We start from the raw sequence: 20,875 nt of genomic DNA, 5'->3' as shown, positions 1-20,875 counted from the left end.
TGCATCACTAACTGACAATTGCGCGATCGGGCAACGTGGCTCCCAAACAAATTTGACATGCTTTTTCCCCACAAATGGCTTTCTTTTGCTGGTATTTGGTCACCTCTCCAGTTTTTTTTTTTTTTTTTGCACTATAAACAAAGCAACAATTTTGAAAAATATTTTTTTTCCCTTTTTGCTATAATAAATATCCCCAAAAAATCAATTTTTTTTCCCCCTCAGTTTAGGCTGATACATATTCTACATATTTTTGGTTAAAAAAAAATCAAACATTTGGTTTGCGCAAAATAGGGGATAGTTTTATGGCATTTTTATTTTTTACTAGTAATGCCGGTGATCAGCTTTTTTTTTTTTTTTTCCATTCAAATTTACACAGGGATCAGTGCGATTAAAAATGCATTGATTACTGTATAAATATGACTGTTAGTGAAGAGGTTAACCACTAGGTGGAGCTTAAGGGGTTAAGTGTGTCCTAGGGAGTGATTCTAACTGGGGGGGAGGGGCCATGTGTGACACGACACTGATCATCGCTCCCGATTACAGAGAGCTGTGATCAGCGACAGTGTCACTAGGCAGAACAGGTAGATGCTTGTTTACATCAGCATTTCCCTGTTCTTCCTCTGAGATGATCGCAGGTCTCCCTGCGCACAGAGTCCACGGGACCCGCAATCGCACTCGAGGTCACGGCAGGCATGTACCTGCAAACTGCTTCTTGAAGGGCAACGTACAGGTATGTTAATCTGCCTGTACATGCCTTCTGCTGGGGTATATTGGCGTGAGCCGGTTGACAAGCGGTTAAACCATTCAGAATAGAAGTGTTAAGATGAACATGTTTGTAGTGTAAGGTGAAGTTTCATTTAAAGCAGGATACTTGACTTGGAACTCCAGTGTTTGTGCTTTGGGATTGCTTATCTGTCTTTTTAGGCTGGGTTGACACTTGTGTGATGACAGACATCACTTGTGATTCACACCGCATTGCTGTGCAGATCACATGCAATTTGTCTGATCCGAATTCAGCCATACGAACTGTATGGCTGAAATCGTATTCGCACCAAAATGTCACTTTGGGCTGCAGGAGAACCATTGCCTGGAGTGCTGTTTCTCAAAGCAGTTCTTCTTGTGTTACAGGACTTGGGAAGCAGCTTCTTGGCGGAAATACCCAACAGGGTACCTGGATATAAGAAGCTGCTTCCCAAATCCTGAAACACGAGACCAATGGATCTGGCTATAGTAACCCCAAGAACCAGACAACACCAGTCTTTGAGTGAACTAGAATAACTGCTTTGAGAAACGCACTGAATTTATACAGAGAACCATCAGATAAGGGCTACTCCCATTATCTCACAATGGTTATTTCAGACAGTAGAGCTAATCCTATCATGACAATGACCACCCCAGACAGTCCGGATCCCCCATAGGACTAACTTCTGCATAAGAAGCCAAATGCAATTAATGACCAGCTCTGAATAACTCGAACGAACACATTAAAACAGTTCTCTGGGCAATGGTTCTCCTGCAGCCCGATTCCTGCACCATTTGACAGTAGGCACTGTGATCTGCAAACCGATCTGGGGTGTCATTAACTTTGCAGTGACACCCCTAGCGGTTCCCAGATCAGTGTGAACCAGTGTGCGATTCAGGTGTGATGTGGGAACCGGCACTGAATCGCAGGGTTTCCCACATCGCATCATTGTGAACCGGGACTTGCTGATCTTGCCGCACGTATCCTGCAGAACCAGGATTAACTTTTTTTTTATTATTAGGAAAGTGTATATTTTGATTTCTTACACATGTACAGTATTTTTAAATGTCATTTTCATACTACCTTGGTTTTGGAAGGCTGAGACTGTAAAAACTGCATCCATTTACATCCCATTACCTTCTATCCATCATGATTTTATGTATGAAAGGTTTGTGGCTGGTTCACACCACTTTGTTGTGGCAGTGTGTGCTTGAAGAAAAGTACTGTGTGCAGTATATTTTTTCCCAGCTCAGTTACTGCACACTGGCTGATAGAACTTTTACTGAAATGTCCAAAAAAAATAGTGCCATGCACCAGGATGGGGAGCGTCAGCTCTGCCTTCACTGCAGCACACACCAGCTGCATTTGTGTTGCAATGCAGCAGCTGGTGTGAATGTATCCTGAGTGTTCTATAACTGGAATGATCATTTTCTAATAAGATTATAACCTTTAATATAAACTGATACAGAAGCATGACAGCAGTATAAGCCTATGAAAAAGCCTTTTTAGTTTGTTGCAAGCTAGTTTCCTAGAAGGCAAAAAGTTTTTTTTTAGTGAGCTTCTCAAATGTGTTATTTACTCCAGTGCAATAGTGACTAGATATGCCTGTGCTCAGATTCCAATCACCTAAGGCAGTCAGTGGGAGCAGGTACCAGCCCCAAAACCCCCCCCCTGCTCAATTTCACAAACAGGAGCCCGGGGAGGAGGCCTTAAAGCGGAACTTTCTCTTTTGGTTGGAACTCTGCTTTAAAGTGTATGTAAACCCGAACAAGCAGTACATTTTGTTCCCTTTTAGTCTAAGTAATTAAGTGTTATATTTGTGTGTTTTTTTTTTTTTCCAAAAATCTTGCAAGCTGATAACTTTCTGAGTTTTCTGCCTGTGCACAAGGAACAGATAAAGGGATGAGGAGGGGAGGAAAATGGTAGAGATCTGTCAGAAATGCAGTAATCGGGGTTGACACCATGTGCTTTGAAATTCAGAGCCAAAAATACCATACATGGTTGTTATGTCAGGAGCACGCTATATTTTCCTATACTTGCTGCATGTTTAGGGAGGATAATTTATAGAGAAATGTGCAAGTATTGCATTGGTGATTTTACAATACAGGCAGGAACAAATTGACCTACCAGCATGAGCAAACAGGAGTACCGTGCAGTACCTCTGCAGTCAGAGGACATGCAAACTTCCATGTAGATCGTGCCCTGGCTGGGATTTAAACAGAGGACCCCAGTGCTGCAAGGCAAATTGGCAAACCACTAAGCCACAGTGTATAGCCAAAACTTAAAACTCCTAAATGCTGGGAAGGTTTCCTTTTACTTCTGATCTTAGACACCGGAAGGCATTCAAAGTGTGGAGAACTCCGATCTTGTTTGTCACTGCAACTTTTGTCCCCATTATAAGATGTTGCAAGGGATGAGGGACAACTCTATAATGTACGATTTCTCACCAGGAAAAACTGGTGATTCTCTCCTGCAGTAAAAATTATACACTGAAAAAAAATCTGAGCTTCTAAAAATGCTGCTGCAGCAGCGCTATGCAGGTGGTATAGGTATGCTGCCCCATTGATTTCAATGGGCAGGACCGGTGTATACGCTGCTCCGTCATAACTCCAAAGATGCTGCTTGCAGGAGGTTTTAACGTCCTGCAAGTGCACCGCTCCAGTGTGAAAGCACTCGGGGCTTTCACACTGGAGAGACAGGAGCTGCTCTTTACAGGCACTATTTTATTTATTTTTTGCGCTGTAGCGCCTATAAAGCGCCCCAGCGTGAAAGGGGGCTAAATCAATATTAAACACTGTCACATGAACCAGGCGGAGCAGCAGTAACAGATATACGGGTGCATCTCATAAAATTAGAATACCATCAAAGTTCATTTTTATTTCAGAAATTCAATTAAACAAATAGTCCTATATTATATAGATGAGCTACACACAGTGGTGTATTTCAAGCATTTTTCTTTTACTTTTGATTTATGGCTTGCAGCTAAGGAAAACCCACATTTCAGTATCTCAGAAAATCTAAATATTACACAAGACCAATCTGTATTAAAAATCCTTTTTTATTGGTCTTATGTAAAATTTTAATTTTCTGAAATGCAGAATTTTGGGTTTAGCTGTAAGCCAAATTGAAGAGAAATGCTTGAACTATCACTCTCTAACGCCATCTATAAGCAGTATGAGTTTCACTTTTTGAATTGAGTTACTGAAATTTTAACCTTTTGATCTAATTTTGAGATGCATCTGTATATTGTGTGAGATGGATAGTCACCAGTCACTTTTAGGTACGCCTTGCTAGGACCGGGCTGGGCCATAACTCTTGGCACAGATTCAACATGTTGGAAACATTCCTCAGATTTTGGTCCGTGGTGACATGGTATCATGCAGTTGCTGCAGATTTGTCTGCTTCACATCATGCTACGAATCGCAGGCAGTGGCATTTACATGATGCTCAATTGGTACCAACGGGGCCCAAAGTGTGGCAAGAAAATATCCCCCCCCCCCCCCCAACCATCTGTGTTAATCTCTGGTACAAGGCAGGATGGATCCATGCTTTGAAGTTTATGCCAAATTCTGACCCTACCATCTGAATGTTGCAGCTGAAATCGGGACTCGTCAGACCAGGCAACGTTTTGGTGCGACTTGCCTCAGTTTCCTGTTCTTAGCTGACTGTAGTGGCACCCAGTGTGGTCTTCTGCTGTAGTACATCTGCTTCGAGGTTTGATGTGTTGTGCATTCAGAGATGGTATTCTGCATACCTTGGGTGTAACAAATGGTTATCTGGATTACTGTTGCCTTTCTATCATCTTGAAACAATCTGGCCATTCTCCTCTGACATCAGCAAGGTATTTTTGTACACGCAACAGCTGGAAATTTTCTTTTTGGCCCATTCTCTGTAAAGTGTGAACCCTAGAGATGGTTGCGCATGAAAATTCCAGTAGATCAGCTAGTTTTGAAATACTCAGACCGGCCCCATCTGGCATTAACAACCATGCCATGTTCAAGGTCACGTAAATACCCTTTCTTCCCCATTCTAAAGCTCTGTTTTAACTTTGGCAAGTTGTCTTCCCCACATCTAGATGCCTAAATGCATTGAAATGCTGCCATGTGTTTAGCTAATTAGCAATTAGTGTTACTCAAACAATTGAGCAGGTGTCCCATCCTAATTTTATAAATGTGGGTAGGCCAAAACTAGAAATGGGACCTTAAGAACCGGTTCACACAGGGGCGACTTGGGATCTGTCTTGAAGTTTCCCGACATGTCAAATTCTATGTTGGTCAATGAGACTCATCTTAATGCACACTACGGAAGTCGCTCCGACTTCAGAAAAGGTTCCTGTACTACTTCAGTCCGACTTCTAGGTGACTTGTGCCCATTGATTTCAATGGAAGTTGCCTCCAAAGTCGGCTCATGTGTTAACTGAAGCAACAATACAGGAAGAGAATTGAGAAGAGGTCGTGTCCGGGTCACCTTGCAAAGTCAGCCAGAGTTGCGTTGCCCCTGAGTGAACCGGCTCTTAGGCTGCTTTCACACTGAGGTGCTTTACAGGCGTTAGTGACTGTAAAGAGCCTCTTCAGTGTGTACTGCCGTTTTACCGCCTATGCCCCAGTGTGAAAGTAGCCTAAGGCTAAGCGTGCTGATTTGTACTGCAGGGAGGGAACACAATCTGTGTAAAAACAAGTAGAGTATAACTAAGCACAAGCCACCATAGTGTAGTAGTATTAAAAGTGCTCTGATGGGTCAAATACCTATTCACAGGGTATGTGACGCAACACATGGGGATAAGAGCAATATACAAGCCCTGGCTGATGGCATGGCTGTAAACTGGGGAAGCCTTCACTGACAGGCTATGCTCGGCGAAACCTCATTGGAATTGATCTTGTCCCAGAGCCTGGCTCTCACTCCTCGGAGCATGTGCAGTACGCTTTTTCAAGGTGGGTACCTATAAAAGAATAAATACTAGTGGTACTAGAAAGTTCTAAGGAACTGCCAGCCTAATTTTTGTGCCACTTTCTATTGCAGCAATCAGTGCATCATGATAAAAACAGCCTTTCAGTCAGATAAAAATGTTAATTTAGGACTGGTTTGTGCCACAAAAATGTACTCCAGATCCGTTCTGGATTTGTTTCTGCATGCACGTTTGACTGATCTAATGGTAAATGAAGAAAATGCAACATAATACATAAACGATGATACACAATTTTATTATTTTTTTGTGTATAATCTAATCAATATTGATAAAAAGCACCTTCAGCTTTGCAGCAATAATTATGCCACCTGTTGCATTCAGGAGGCCGTACCATTCAAGGGAAATGGGGCTGTGCTGCAACCCTGTGTAATGGTGCCTCAGGCTTTTGAGGGTTAGAACGGGCGTCCTAGAGGCAACATATCTCCAAGCCTCCTGTCAGATGTTTCTGAAAAAGCAATCCACTGCAGATTGCTTTTCAGAGTTTCAGCAATGACAGCCGTACCTATACACAAGCGTTTACACTTAAGGTTCAGGATTTAAAAAACAAATCCAAAATGTTATATTCACCTAGTCCTAGGTGGATACAGCGTTGATCCAGTGTTGCATCTGTCCCCCATCTGCTCTGCTGTGAGAAGATAAAACACAGCTGATCGCTCAGTTCTCCCCCTCCGCTCTGAGCAGAGAGCTGTGGTATACCATATGGTTGGGATATTTTCCCAGGCTAGGCCAGCTCTGACGTTGGCCGACAGCAGGCTTCAGCTGAAAACAAGTCACAGAAGTGCAGAACGACATGCACTCATGTGATCCATAGAAGTATGACCAAAATATCTTTGGTCCTACTTCCTTTACCATGTCATCTGTCATCCTTGCAGGAATCGGAAATACTCACCAAGCCCCTCTGACACATATATAGGTTTTTTGGCAAAGGAGCCAGGCTCTGTATTTCTTTTCACAGGTTTTTGCTTGGTAACGTTTTGCCATTTGCCTTGATACTGCAGTAATTGTGATTACCGGTACATGAGGAACCCACACCCAAGTCTGATTTACCACACCTTTTCCTCTTTCAACTGCTGTAAGACTAATCTTAACAGAATATCGGAGGCAAATTCATGCAAGAAAGTCACTTGAGTTTCCTGTGCTGTTGCCTTTATTGTTAGGATATAGAACCACTGGGAACTACAATGTAAAATAGTTTTGCAAACTGGTGTCTTAAACAGAGGTTGTAGTCTTAGCATTTTTTTCTACATGTATCAGTCTGTGAGTAGATGCAACACTGAGTGCCTGAGGTTTTCACCTCCCTGATAGTAAACTGAAACTAGATGCATTAAGGGACAGTACCGCTTTCTAACCAGTTTTATTACACCAGCTTGTTACCTAAAGGCATTTCACACTATTAAATGTTTTTTTTTGTTTTAACTAGATATTAGTGTGGTTATATTCCCTGTGTAGTTTATTTGCCTTGTAATGATGGGCTTTCATGTTACAGCTATAGCGTAGTAGTGTCATGGCTGATCGATTCCTTTGTTCATGATTTCAGCTTCCCCTTCTGTTTGCTAAAGACATAGGCAACTTGTTTCCAGTCACACACAGTCCAATGCATGCCTCGCCATTTCCTCTGTGTTGCATTGTAAATGTGGGAGTGCTAATGTGATAAAGCTTCCATAGTGGGCTCCCTTTAATTCCTCTATCGGTTTCAGATTACTGTGTGGTCCTCACCTGCAGAGTATTAGACTTAAGACCCAGATATTGTGGGACATATCGTTTTTCAGTGTCGGTTTATGCATTAAGCTGGGCAGTGCCATGCGGGGGATGCCCTCTGTTTTTACACGAACAGACACTTCTGATACAGGCATGTGAAGCTTTAGGCCAGCCATACTCTATACAATTTTCTTCAACTTTTCTTTAGCTTGATCACAACCATATAATATAAGCACGAACCTAAACCCTTTCAGTTTGTATGCCATCGAGCAGGCCCTTTCACTACACAGTTGAAGGTAAATCTAAAGTAAATTGAATAATTTGTATAGTGTATGCCCAGCCTTACTCTACTACACGCTGCATGTGCAGGGCAACAAATGGCTACAGGATAAATTAAAGTAAGCTTTTCTGGCAAGGAGTACTTCCGCTCCTAGTCCTACCATTTTATAGGATTTCAAAGAAACCAGCCCACCAAGGTCCAACCAGAAGCTATTTTCTTAAATGTTTAGTGTTGAAAATATTTTTATTGGTGCTTTTCAAGAAAAACAGTAAACATCATGAGATAAATGCATGCAAAGAACAGTTACAGAAAAACATTTACGGGAGGCCAGCCAGTGACAATCGTCCACAGCTGGTCCCCGTCAGTAAGCTTGGAGAACTGGAAAGAGAACCTGTTCTCTGGTCCACGGGGTCATGCCAATGAGAGATGCTCATGGGTTACTACATGAGGTAATTTGTAATGAATAACATAAAGGAGACATAAAAAGAGAGAAGAGAGGAAAGAAGAATAAAACAAAGGAACAAGGTGGTAGGGGGGTGAACAGAACAGTAGAGAGGGGGTGAGGGTTATGCACAGGGGGGTAGGGTAAAAGGGGAGCCCAGAGTGTCCCTATGTGTCCGAGATTTTGTTCAACAAAGTATCAGAGGAGGAGAAGCGGAACCAGATCGACCATTGGGTTATAAATTTGGTGTATGTGTCATTGTCCAATGCCAGCATCTCCTCCATTCTCATGGTGTCATTCATAATTGATACCCACCGTGACAATGGGGGAGTATTCTTTGTCTTCCAATAAGCGGGTATCAGTTGAGTAGCAGAGGACATGAAGAAACAAAGCAATCTTTGCCTCTGCGACTTTATAGACCCGGGCAGTATGGAGAGTAGTGCAATTTTCGGAGAGATGGGAACTGGTCTATCAGCTATAAGATTATAACATTCGAAAAAACCCGCGTCCAGAAGGGACGGATCATCTCAGTCCCACCAGACATGCATATATGTTCCGACTGAGGTTTCACAACGCCAGCAAGTGGCTGGTGCATTTCTTAAACGTTTAGACCTAATGTAAGGGGGACACTCGGGCAACCTCTTCTGAATGTTTGTTTTTTCTTGACAACTTGAAACTGGCATTTTAAAAACGTCTGTTTAGTCACGTGTTTTGGCGTTTTGCTGCATTCAAGTAAAATAGGGCACCTTTTTAAAATCACTTCTAAATGCCGGTATCGCCTTTAGGCACGTCTGGTGTCTGGACTGTCAAACATCGGCGTCTCAACCCGTTTTTTTTTTTTTTTTTTGCCTTCAAAGAAAAGCCTATAAACGCAACTGCCTAAAAACGACATTAAAAGACCCTGTGTTCATGTACACATAAGATAACATTGGATGAGTTCAGGGGCAGCTGAAAAAAGCACCCAGCTGCCTCTGAACGTCTGTTTACCATCAGCAGTGTACATGGGCCTTACAGATTGTGGTGTCCCATAGAAAGTTTATGTGAAAGGATCTCTAATACAGAAGTAAAGAGCCAGTTAAGTCTCTTAATTGGTAGCAATTGGCAAATGTTGTTTCCAAGGAGCAGTAGAAAAGGTTGGCTCCTTGCTTTTGTTTAGCCTACACATGGTAGTACTCTATTCTGCTATTAGGTTCACGCAAAGTATAATCTCACATTGTGCCAACACAGCATTTCTTTGAAGATCCTCTTTAGAAAACAGTAATCCTCATGCATGATATTCTTATGAATCTGCTCCGGCTTTCTGAGGTGCTACTAGTGGCGCTTCACTTCAATTAAATGTCTGGGACCTGTTAAATGTTTTTTGGCCTGAAATATTTCAGCTGCTTGCCTGTTATTAGTAAGTCCTAGAAATAAAGCAAGTTAACATTTGACTTCACGGATAGGCGTCATGCTGTGTAAGACTCGGATATACAAAAGTACAGACATGGCAAATGGCTTTCTGTGGTTTATCTTGGGTTGAATTTATTTTCCCCGTATAGGAGCCTCTTCTTTCATTGTCCATTCACAACACTGCATTGCAGTTCAGTGTGTATCTAGAAACGGCATCTAAATGCACCTTGCCAGCACAACCCACGTCTTGGTATACCTTGATGTGCCGCTATTAAGCATCTGTATGTTGTGGTGCACTGCGGTTAGGAAGAAAAGTACTACAGGTGCATTGTACCCTGCACCCCAGAGGATTATTAGTGTAAAGCTGGTTTTGGGTACCAATAACTATGCTGTGATCTCAAATTGTACCTAAAATAAAACTGGGCCTTGCATATAATGGTATCACAATTGGGTACTAGGTGTATGTTTCTATTTCCTGAATTTCTCCCCTAAGGGAGCCCTTGTCTTTATGAAATGCTTATCAATGTGACACTGGGAGTGAAAACTAAAGTGCAGAGGCATATATATAATTTTTTTTTTTTTTTTTTTTTATATACATTACATCCATTCTTGCAGCCAAACAGTGCATGCATTTGATGTTTTAAGTGAATTGGAGGGTCACGGTTGCAATGCACAAGTCCTTGGAGACTATAGCTCAGGTTTGTACCGGGTATTGTCTTTCAGTTACTTAGCTGGAGGAAGGATAACTAGACTGTGTGGTAATCTCTGCATGGAGAGACAGATGGAGCTTGTAGTTCATTTGTTTCAGCAACCATGTTACACCCTAAGGCCTCATAAACAGGATGTTGTGTTTTGTTGTGTTTTTTTTTTTTTTTTCCCCCCCCCTCACCTGGATGCCTTTGGTTATACACAGAAACAAAATACAACTGCTCTCCACACTCCTAGTGAGCAAAGAACATAGTCAGGCCGGCAACCGTCATCTATATATTCGAGTCTTTATTGGCTGCGTAGTAAAATGCAGCAATAAACAAGCTAACGTGCTTTGACAATATAGCCTTACTCGTACCGTGTGCATGGCTATACAGACTAATGAAAAGGTGCATTTAGAGACTGAAAAGTCAAATGCCTGTAGGGCTCCATGCACACTGAAGCTCAAAGCTTTTTCAGGATGCCGTTTTACAGCGTTAGCGTTTATGGGCATTTTTTATAAAAATACCCAGAGGACACTCCAAAAATCCCACAGTGCATTCCAAACTCCCACAATGCATTGAAAAAATAGAATGCCGAAAGCTAATCAACACCTGTTTATGAGCATTTATGCACGTTTGTCGGCGTTTGACATTTTTTGGAGGTGAAAAACGGCACTTTGAATGCGAATTTCTGGCGTTCAGAAAAAAGCCCATAAACTCCACTGCTCATTAAAGCTAAAAAACGTCCATGTACACATAGGCTAACAGAGAGTGGAGTTTATGGGCTTTTAAAAAATGCCCAAACTCCAATAAACTGCAGTTTATGAGCTCCAGTGTGCATGGAGCCTTAAAGTTCCGCTTTTTTTTATTTTTTATTTTATTTTTTTACATCCTGTGTGCGTGAGGTCTTAATATAAATATGGGTGTAGCTTGATGAAAAAGATGGAACTAACCTTTCACAGTTCCAGAAGCTAAGTATCCAGCCCTTCTAAATAAAGTAGGTGCTTCACATTTTATAGCCTGTTCTGTTGAGGCCCATGTTCCCCAGACTATCGTCTACATTTTGCGTTAAGTTTTTTGCTGCAGCTGTTTTAAAGCCCTAACCAGCTAAAATTGTCTTGGATTGACTAGGGAAGGGTTAACATTTGTCAGTTTGTATTGCCATGCGATTTGAATTTCACTGCATGAAAATGCATTTCATTTTTTCCTATGAGGCTTATTCATATCTTTGTTCTACAGTTTGCAACGCACACACAATACACTGAATTTCTCCTAAACCCAAGAACAAAAAGTGTAATATTGCAGCTTACTAGTTCTTGGATGTGGTGGTTACATTATTTTTTGCTTCCTTAGGAAAACTACAGAACACCCCCTGTTATCTTCATGGCATGGTGGGGAGGTGTCCTGTAGAACCATTCCACAGCTGAGAACTGTTCTTTTGGCTTCCTATGCTAACCACTATCAGTTCACCGGGGGTTTTGACAGGATCACCATTTTTTGGGGGTTTTCCACTACTAAAACTGTGTTCTATTTATCTGAGCAAGCAAATAAAAATATTTACATATGCTTTTCTGCCTGATGACTATCACACTGGGACAGGAAGTGGGGGGAACCCCCTCAATGAAAATACTACTGTCAAAATCTGACGGAGTCCTAAGAACAATTTCTGCCCTTCAAATGAATGATGATTTGCCTTCACTCCTGTTTTGTCTGACACCCATCATAGGGAGGGGAAAGTTATTATAATGGGACACAGGCAGTAATGCTAAACCTGGCTGTTCATGTATTGGTTTTATTCATTTAGCCTGCTGTGGTGAACGAAAAAGGGAAGCGGTTCCTTCATCCATAATAATGGATGACTTCTCACCTCCACTGCTTTTGAATGGTCAATTTTCCTACAGGCTTGTTTGACATGTCAAATGGATTGGTGCCATCAGCCCATACTACTGCTTGAAGACCAGCATTTTCCATTTAAAATGTTACTAAACCTACACCTGTAAAATCAGTTTGTACATGCAGTAAAGCTTGATATACTTACTGTGGAACCTAAGGGGTTAATCCTCTGCATTGTGTAAAAACCCTTTTCAATCCGGTCTCCTCTGATCATCTCCACTGACTCCACTTTCTTTACAGAGCCAGGAGACCAGCTGCACATGCTCTGTTTGGTGTATATTGCTATGGTTTTTTTTTTTTTTTCCTTGACTGTGCAAGTGATCAGCACAGGGCCAATTGGCACTGTCCAGACAGAGGGTCAGTTGTCCTACATTCTCATGTAACAATTGTGGGAGAATGAAAACTTCTACAAGCTTTAACAGACACTGATAGAAGTTATGACTCTTCTAATTGCTGATAAAAGGTATTTGACAGTTTATATTAAATTGCATTTCCATGTTCTGTGGGAGACTGATATAGTGAATTCAGGGTCCTGGGTTTAGTAACACTTAAACTAAAAATGTTTGGCTGGAGTTGAGCTTCAGCTGACATAAATGTGTTATCCTATAGCTACCTGCAAGTTTTAATGAACATGTTGGTTGTCAAGCGTGTTGTCCCCCCCCCCAAATCAGACACACTAACCTGTGCTTTGAAAGGCAGTGGCTCACTTAGTGCCGCTGAAGGTAGGTGTTCAGTATACGATACCTCAGCCTCCTGAATGTTTGTTTTTTGTATTGCTTTGTGCTTTTGCTTCCATTTATTATTGAGCAAATAAGCTGCAAACGCAAGGCAAGGTTTGTGGTTGCAGTGTGACCTTATTCAAGTTATACAGGTGATGCTGCGGCATGTGAACAGCTTCCAATGGCTTTGTTGTTTTACTTTAAGTGGGTGGGCAGTAAATCCTCAGCTTGGCCATTTTATCTCCGTCCCAGCCGCATGTGAGACTCGCCTTGGATATTTTTCCTTGCTTATTGCTCCAGTTTGTCCATCTTCATGTTCTTTTATATACCATAGTCTGCACTAAATTTTTATACTTTTAATTGCCTTACATTACAGATCTTGGCTAGGAAAAGATCTAGCTACAGTGATTATGGAGGCATCGACACTTCGCCCACCGAAAATTGTTTTCGGCACATTGCCGAAGGAAAAATCTTTCCGATAATGGGGGCAGGGCCTGGACGGGCCTCCCAACCCCTGTCGCCCATTGCGGGGGCATCTTCCTTGCACACCCCAGTCCTCTCTCCTTCCTCCCTCCCCACAGAGAGGCATCTGTGTGTCGCTGAGTTGATTTGCCCGGGCGGCTCCAGTAACAATGTTCCACCTCTTGTGACAGACGGCACACTGATCCAATGGCTGGACATTGAATCGGCATGATGTGATTACAGGAAGTGGGCCATTGTTACTGCAGCCGCCCGGGCAATTCAGTTCACAGCTCCAGGACACACGGAGATGCCACTCTGATCCGGACACGGGTGAGGCTGCATCCAGACACTGGCAGGGCTGCATGGATCTCTTGCATCATGTCTGCAGTCTGACTGTCTTCTACTATGTCCGCAGTCTCTGACCATCTCCTGTAGCATGTCTGCAGTCTCTGACCATCACCTGTAGCATGTCTGCAGTCTCTGACCATCTCCTGTAGCATGTCTGCAGTCTCTGACCATCTCCTGTAGCATGTCTGCAGTCTCTGACCATCTCCTGTAGCATGTCTGCAGTCTCTGACCATCTCCTGTAGCATGTCTGCAGTCTCTGACCATCTCCTGTAGCATGTCTGCAGTCTCTGACCATCTCCTGTAGCATGTCTGCAGTCTCTGACCATCTCCTGTAGCATGTCTGCAGTCTCTGACCATCTCCTGTAGCATGTCTGCAGTCTCTGACCATCTCCTGTAGCATGTCTGCAGTCTCTGACCATCTCCTGTAGCATGTCTGCAGTCTCTGACCATCTCCTGTAGCATGTCTGCAGTCTCTGACCATCTCCTGTAGCATGTCTGCAGTCTCTGACCATCTCCTGTAGCATGTCTGCAGTCTCTGACCATCTCCTGTAGCATGTCTGCAGTCTCTGACCATCTCCTGTAGCATGTCTGCAGTCTCTGACCATCTCCTGTAGCATGTCTGCAGTCTCTGACCATCTCCTGTAGCATGTCTGCAGTCTCTGACCATCTCCTGTAGCATGTCTGCAGTCTCTGACCATCTCCTGTAGCATGTCTGCAGTCTCTGACCATCTCCTGTAGCATGTCTGCAGTCTCTGACCATCTCCTGTATCAGATGGTTTGAGACTGTGGACTGAATTTTCTTGCACCAAAGGTGCCTATAATGGCCAACAAATTCATATTAATTTAAATTGATATTAAACTTGAATATAATACAATTGTATGTAAAAATATAAATATTTTTTAAAAACGGTTTAGTTTCAGTTTTCGGTCTAGTGTATTTATTTTTCATTTTCAGTATGCGTTTTGGCACCAAAAAAGCCATGCGGTGCACCCCTAACAGCAATTCTTCGGTTGCGATGCAAACTTGAACATTTACTACTTTTTTTTCCTAGAATTTGTTTTCCAAGCTTTAAACGTGCAATGCATTTTTTTTTAAAGTACATGCCTACTTTCTGAAGCCTGTATATACTGTATTTCTGTTCAGTGTACCTATTTTATTTGCATAAGCAATATTGGTGCAAAAATACATGTTAAATGTACATAAGTTAACAGCTTGTAAATGCTGCTTTAAGTAAACTGCTGCTCTGCCAAACGAAGCATTAACGGAGGAATATTTTCGTCAACAAGATTAAAGGGATTTGCTCTCAGGTGCATTTTACTAATTGGGTCTGCATTTGACATGAGTGAAGGTAACTGAACGTGGTGGGAAGGAAGCAGAGAGGTGAGCATGTTGTTGATCTGCAAATGGCCTTAAAAACAGTAGCATTAGAAGTAAATTCAGTACTGGTTTTAGTATTGATGCTGCCCTCCAATGTCGGCCTGAGATTGAAAGGGTCTTGAGATTTCCATTTTTGGTAGGACCTATAGGTACAAAACTGAATTTGTGTTTTGTCTGTTCTGATTTGCCTGTTTTTCAGTTGGGTATTAAGTTGAAGTGAATTTGAGGCAAAAGGGGTGAGGGGGGTGCAAGCTTCAAATAATTCAGACCTACACAGTAGAAGAGATTTAGTTGGTGTTTACTCTGTTTGGACACTTATCTGGCTGGTTTTAACAAGCTGCTAAGTGTATTAGCCTGAAATCAAATACAGACATCTGGCAATTTCTCACACATTTCCCATTTGGACAAGCTACATTTCCTTTTGTCTCTGGAAATGTTTCAACATGCGTCCTTTCATATCTAGAAGTATTTAAGATTTGTAAGGAGTCGGATATTTGGTAAATGACACTGCTTGTAAGTACATAGCACTGAATATGTAGCTACCTGTAGACATCCCTTTTTACTTCTATTGTTAAAAGTGATTCAAATCCCCTAATCCACATCTAATTTTATGAATATGCTAAAGCTGAAACCTACCAGGTCAAGAACTCTTTGCTTTGGGAAAACTTGTTGCGCTACACCAAGGGCAGTGCAGTTAAAATGATAACCAATGGATTAGGGTCAGAAGGATAGCGGACAGTTTAAGACTCTCAGCCGGTTTTGTGTTAACCGGATTTGAGTGAGTAACTGAGCTCTATTCGGGCTTAAAGATGACATTGTATGGAGGACAGGTGAAAGGAATGTAGCTGAAGAACACACATTTGCGCCTTCTACCAGAACTTGCCAAGACTACCATCAGTGCTGAATTTTAAGGAGAATCTGAAGAATAGTTCTCTGCTGTTATACACCTTATTGGTGAGGTAATAAGACCTATCAGTAAATCTTACACCTCCTCCAGAATGTCTCCTCCATTAATCTTTAATTTACACAATCTGTATATGGGCTTCTATAACTTATCTGCCAGGGACAAAAACTTTTTTTTTCTGTTGTGGTTATTTGTTAGGTTTTAAAGCTACAAAAAGTATGTTGAGCTTGATGGGTAATTTTCATAGAGCCTAATACTGTCTTTACTTTTATGCTGTAACTTTAATGTTTGGTGTTTACTAGTATTAAAAATTGAATGCTCGCTTTTGTGTGAAATTTGTGATTCCAGAACTAAGTTTGACCTTTTTTCCTATTTTTATTTTTTTTTCAGAATTGAGTGTTGGTGGTAGAGAAGCTTAATTTTAGTGAAGAAAAATGAGTGAACTCGATCAGCTACGCCAGGAGGCTGAGCAACTCAAGACCCAAATCAGAGTATGTACAACAATGTCTCATCCTTGTAAATGTTCAGTGTTTCATGGTTACTTTTGACCTATCAGCCCCCTTAGAGCCATCTAAAGTAAACTTTTGCAATTTAAAATGCACTGTACATTTACCCATCTCTTGTAAGCATGACTGTAGTTGGCAGAGTATCCATTCCTGTTTAAAGCTGTTCATTTTGAAGAAAAGAAATTCAAGTCCGTGGATGTTTAATGTTCCATAAATGCCATTTTACCTTCACACTTGCCTGTAGTTTTAATTTTTAAGATTATACAAGATGCCTGCTCTGTGTAACTTGGTTGTGCAGTGCTTGTGCAGACTGCGTGGCTGCCGTAATGTAAACTTGTCACATTGTTTTGTAGAACGGCCTTTTTTGCAAATTTCTTGTGGTTTAGGTTTTTATCGCATGCTGGCCGTATGGTTTTAATTTTTTTCATTAGGATAGTGATGGTGCTATAAAATCTTTAATAAACTTGTGTATCTACTTACAAAGAGATGGCTCAATAAAAAGCCTTTGTGCACAGCTGGCCCAGTGTCAGTAATTTTAGGTTAGTTTGATTTGCTCCATTTTAATATTGAATACCAATTACCCTTAGTGCCCGTTCACACAGGGGCGACGTGACTTGCAGCGCGTCTCACAGACGCGACCTGCACACGATTTCAGCGGCGACTTGCAAAATGACTTCTGTATAGAAGTCAATGCAAGTCGCCTGAAGTCACCCCGAAAATACTACAGGAACCTTTTTCTAAGTCGGAGCGACTTGAGTCGCTCCTATTAGAACGGTTCCGTAGTACAGAACGGAGCGTGACTTGTCAGGCGGCTAAGTCGCCTGACAAGTCGCGGTAATGTGAACGGGCACTTAGAATCCTCCAATTTGCAACTGAATTGTAAATACAAATTCAGTGAGGTGTTTTTTTTTTTTTTTTTTTTTTTTTTTTTTTTCCTGATCATCATCAGATACAAGACTGAATCTTCTGATATAGTCTGATTTAAAGTTTACACAATAGACTACTTGTGTACAAGCTTTACTATAGGATGATCAAGCTGGGTCTAACAGAGTGGCGGCAAATGTTATTGATCATGCATTGAAAATAAAGTTGTGCCGTGTTGTTGTGACTAGTACTTGGTGGTTGCTCAATTAAAAAAATACATTTGCAAATTCAATTCATAAAGTCCTGTTACTATGATAGTCTTGACACTGAATAGTTTGGGGCCAGATTGGGAAAATACAATCTAATGGAAGCACATATTGGGGGAGATTTACTAAAGCTGGAGCACTCAGAATCTGGTGTAGTTGTGCATGGTAGCAAATCCGCTTCCAACTTCAGCTTGTTTTAAGCTTTGTCAATAAAACCTGGAAGACCTATACTTGTGGATATTGCTGCCTTATGAAAAACTATTCATTTTTTTACATTTTTAGAATGGGGTGCCTCAAGATTGTGCACAATTTTATGGTGCCATGACTGAAAAGGTTGAGGTTCTAAAACATTCAAAATATTAGTAACTCCAATGCCCACTTTTCATCTCAACATTTATCACGGTTGCAATTACTATTAGAAGCTGCTCTTCCTAAATCACTAGGCATAATGTTGACTCTCACCACAGACAGCAGGTTCATGTGTTCTTGAATGCATTGTAGCTGTAATGTCCCTTAGTGTTCACAAACCTAATCTGTGAACTTTATAACTGAACACCTTACAGGTCTAAGCAGCCATCCTAAATGTTGACATTTCTGGATGGGCACTCTGTAGAATCCAAAGATGTTAGGTTTGACATAGGTTTTGTCATTGTATTAAAGTATCCCATTCTCCTTGCGTTGCTTCCTTTGTGTGAAGTACTTGGTGATCCTGCCAGTCCTTCTGCTTTCCTATTTCAAACTGACAACACAAGGACATGGAAGCACATCCATCCCGGCATGGTCAATCTTCATTGCATTCTAATTGGGAGTGAAAATAGGTGTGCTGTCCCTATAAATATGTCCTAAGTGAAGCACTATTTATAAATATAACACATGACTTGCCCACTAAATAAATGTGCTTGATTTATATCACAAGAGTTTGGTGAAACAAATGGTCAACTTCATGTTGTGTCCTCCTGGATCACACTTCCCCCCAATATGTCAAACTATCTCCTACTCTCTTCACTTTTAGGCAATCCCTAAAAAACCCTTCTCTTTAGAGAAGCTTATCCTGCCTCCACCCAACTGTACGCCTCTACAGTTATTCCTTTTTTTTGTATCACTTGTCCCCCTTTTAGATTGTAAACTCTATTGCGCAGGGCCCTCTGATTCCTCCTGTACTGAGTTGTTATACAACTTTGTCTGCCTTCATGTTGTGTGCTGTGCAAACTGCTGGTGCTATATAGATCCTGTATAAAAATGACAAATGCACGTCCAATGACCACTTCAGTCTACCACACCACCAAATAGACAAGCATTTTTCCAAATAGGAATGACCTCCAATCTCTGGGAGGTCTTCAATGTTTGTAGTTGTAAATATCGCAACTACACCGTTCCATAGGAAAGCTTACAATGATCAATAAATCCAGCCTCGGAGGTTTAGGCATTGATCTTGGTTCCTCCTTATACTAGCCCGAGCCCTCGTTCGATCCAGCGCTGTGCATGACTTCAACTCTTCCCCTCCATGTCTCACTGGCTTTGATGTGCCTGCAATCAAAGCCAGTGATTGACGGCACGGCCGAGTCCCTCTGTGTCGATAGATGCTGTAGCGGGGCTTGGAAGCCAGCATGCACGAGTTCCCTCATGGGCACTGGACAGAGGAGGAGCCAGGAGTGCTGGAAGGGGACGCGAGAGAGCTTCAGGGTCGATCTCCAATTCCAATGCACAGAGCAGGCAAGTATAGAGATGTTTGTTTAAAAAAAAAAAAAAAAGTAAGTCTTTACAACCACTTTAAGCATAGGGTAACAAATATAGGCTACTCTGTGTATTAAGTATGGATGCCTATACCAAGTATTTGAGAGTATCGGTACTCGCCCAAATGCCCCCGATGCTGAAACCAATACTTTGCGGAGCATATTTGCGTCAATATAAAATGGGTTCAAATTGCATTGCAAGAATCACATGCAATTTGAACAGGAGTGCGGTGCAATTGCCCTCACCACTCCTGTGTGTATAGAAAGGGATTAAAGTGCCATCTAGTGGCCAGTTTAAAAAGTTAGAACTCGTACATATCTAGTAGCAAATCAGGACCTATGTAGAGGCGGTCTGCCCCCAAGCTGACATCACTTCCGCCCTATAACCATGTGATCTCAAAACTTCTACATCCCTGTGAGAACCTCCAGCGGCCATAATTTGCTACCAGATATGTACTGTGTGTTCTAACAATTTTTTTTAAACTGCCCACTAGATGGCACTCTAGTCCCTTTCTACACGTGCGGTGGGGGAAATCGTATACAATTTGGACAGGATTATTTTTTTTGTATTGATGCAAATCTCACCGCAGGGTATTGGTACTCGCAGATGGGGGGAAAAAAAGTTTCGGTGAATTCCCAGTAATAAGGTCCTTACAATATCAAGTATAGGAGACAAACGTGAGCTTTGCCACACTGAAGCTAGCCAGCATGATATCACAGCTAGGCTCTTTCAGACTTTTGTCACAAGGGGACATCGCCAGGAGACCTATGCTCCCACCCCTATGCTTGGTTTAACTGTGGTTGGCTTTATGGATCATTGTGAGTTTCTATTGGAATGGAGAAGATGTGGTATGATCTGTGATATTTACAACTACAAATGCTGAAGACCTATAGCTTAGAGGTTACAGGAACACTGAAGTGGTCACTGGATTAAAGTACACTGCATTTGTGTCCCTTCACAAATGGAATGGACAACTTGTTTGCAGATTTTTTTGATTTTATTAAGTGCACAAGTCATATGTTAACATTAACTTGTGTGTATGTATAGTCACTTGATATTATTCTCGTCTTGAATTCAGACAGTTTGGGCTCAGTGTAAATACTATAAGAAAGCAGCACTGTGTGTGTGTGTATGTATGTATGTATGTATGTGTGTGTATATATATATATATATATATATATATATATATCTCAGGGGTTGACAAATTTGCTTGGAATCTAGGAGCCAGCTAAAAAAGTTAGGAGCCAGGTCCGTGACGACGATCTGGACCTGTCCCTGGCCTGACATGGAGACGAGTGAGGGGAAGATAGCCCCCAGCCCCCCACCTGTCTCCAAGTCATTGCCCATAGCTCTTAGAGGGAAATTTTTAAATTTCATTTTAGTGTAAATATGAGATGTGAGGTCTCTCTGACCCCAGATCTCATATATAAAAGAGGACCTGTCATGCTTTTTTCTATTACAAGGGATTTTTACATTCCTTGTAATAGGAATAAAAGTGACACACATTTTTTTTTTTTTTTAAAAGAACAGTGAAAAAAATTAAAATAAAAGTTAAAATAAGAAAAAAAAATGTTTTAAATGCGCCCTGTCTCGCC

The 20,875-nt window shown here is 41.6% G+C and overlaps 1 protein-coding gene across 4 annotated transcripts in view; it reads left to right on the top strand.

Annotated features, from left to right (window-relative positions):
* Positions 1-20,875, top strand: part of GNB1 (G protein subunit beta 1) — a 115,280-nt gene that overhangs the window by 35,680 nt on the left and 58,725 nt on the right. The window contains exons 1-2 of one of the 4 annotated variants that reach the window (XM_077457639.1): positions 14,972-15,009; positions 16,301-16,401. In XM_077457639.1, the coding sequence (XP_077313765.1) occupies positions 16,345-16,401 (57 nt within the window). In that variant the 5' untranslated portion in view covers positions 14,972-15,009; positions 16,301-16,344. Of the gene's footprint in view, positions 1-14,971; positions 15,010-15,825; positions 15,966-16,300; positions 16,402-20,875 lie in introns of those variants that run through there. The other 3 variants (XM_077457638.1, XM_077457640.1, XM_077457637.1) reach the window with 3 other exon arrangements.

The sequence above is a fragment of the Lithobates pipiens genome, unplaced genomic scaffold, assembly GCF_037356315.1.
Source record: "Lithobates pipiens isolate NorthernLeopardFrog02 unplaced genomic scaffold, aLitPip1_a1.2 Scaffold_27, whole genome shotgun sequence".
Lineage (NCBI taxonomy): Eukaryota > Metazoa > Chordata > Amphibia > Anura > Ranidae > Lithobates > Lithobates pipiens.
This window is presented reverse-complemented; position numbering and strand designations above follow the sequence as displayed.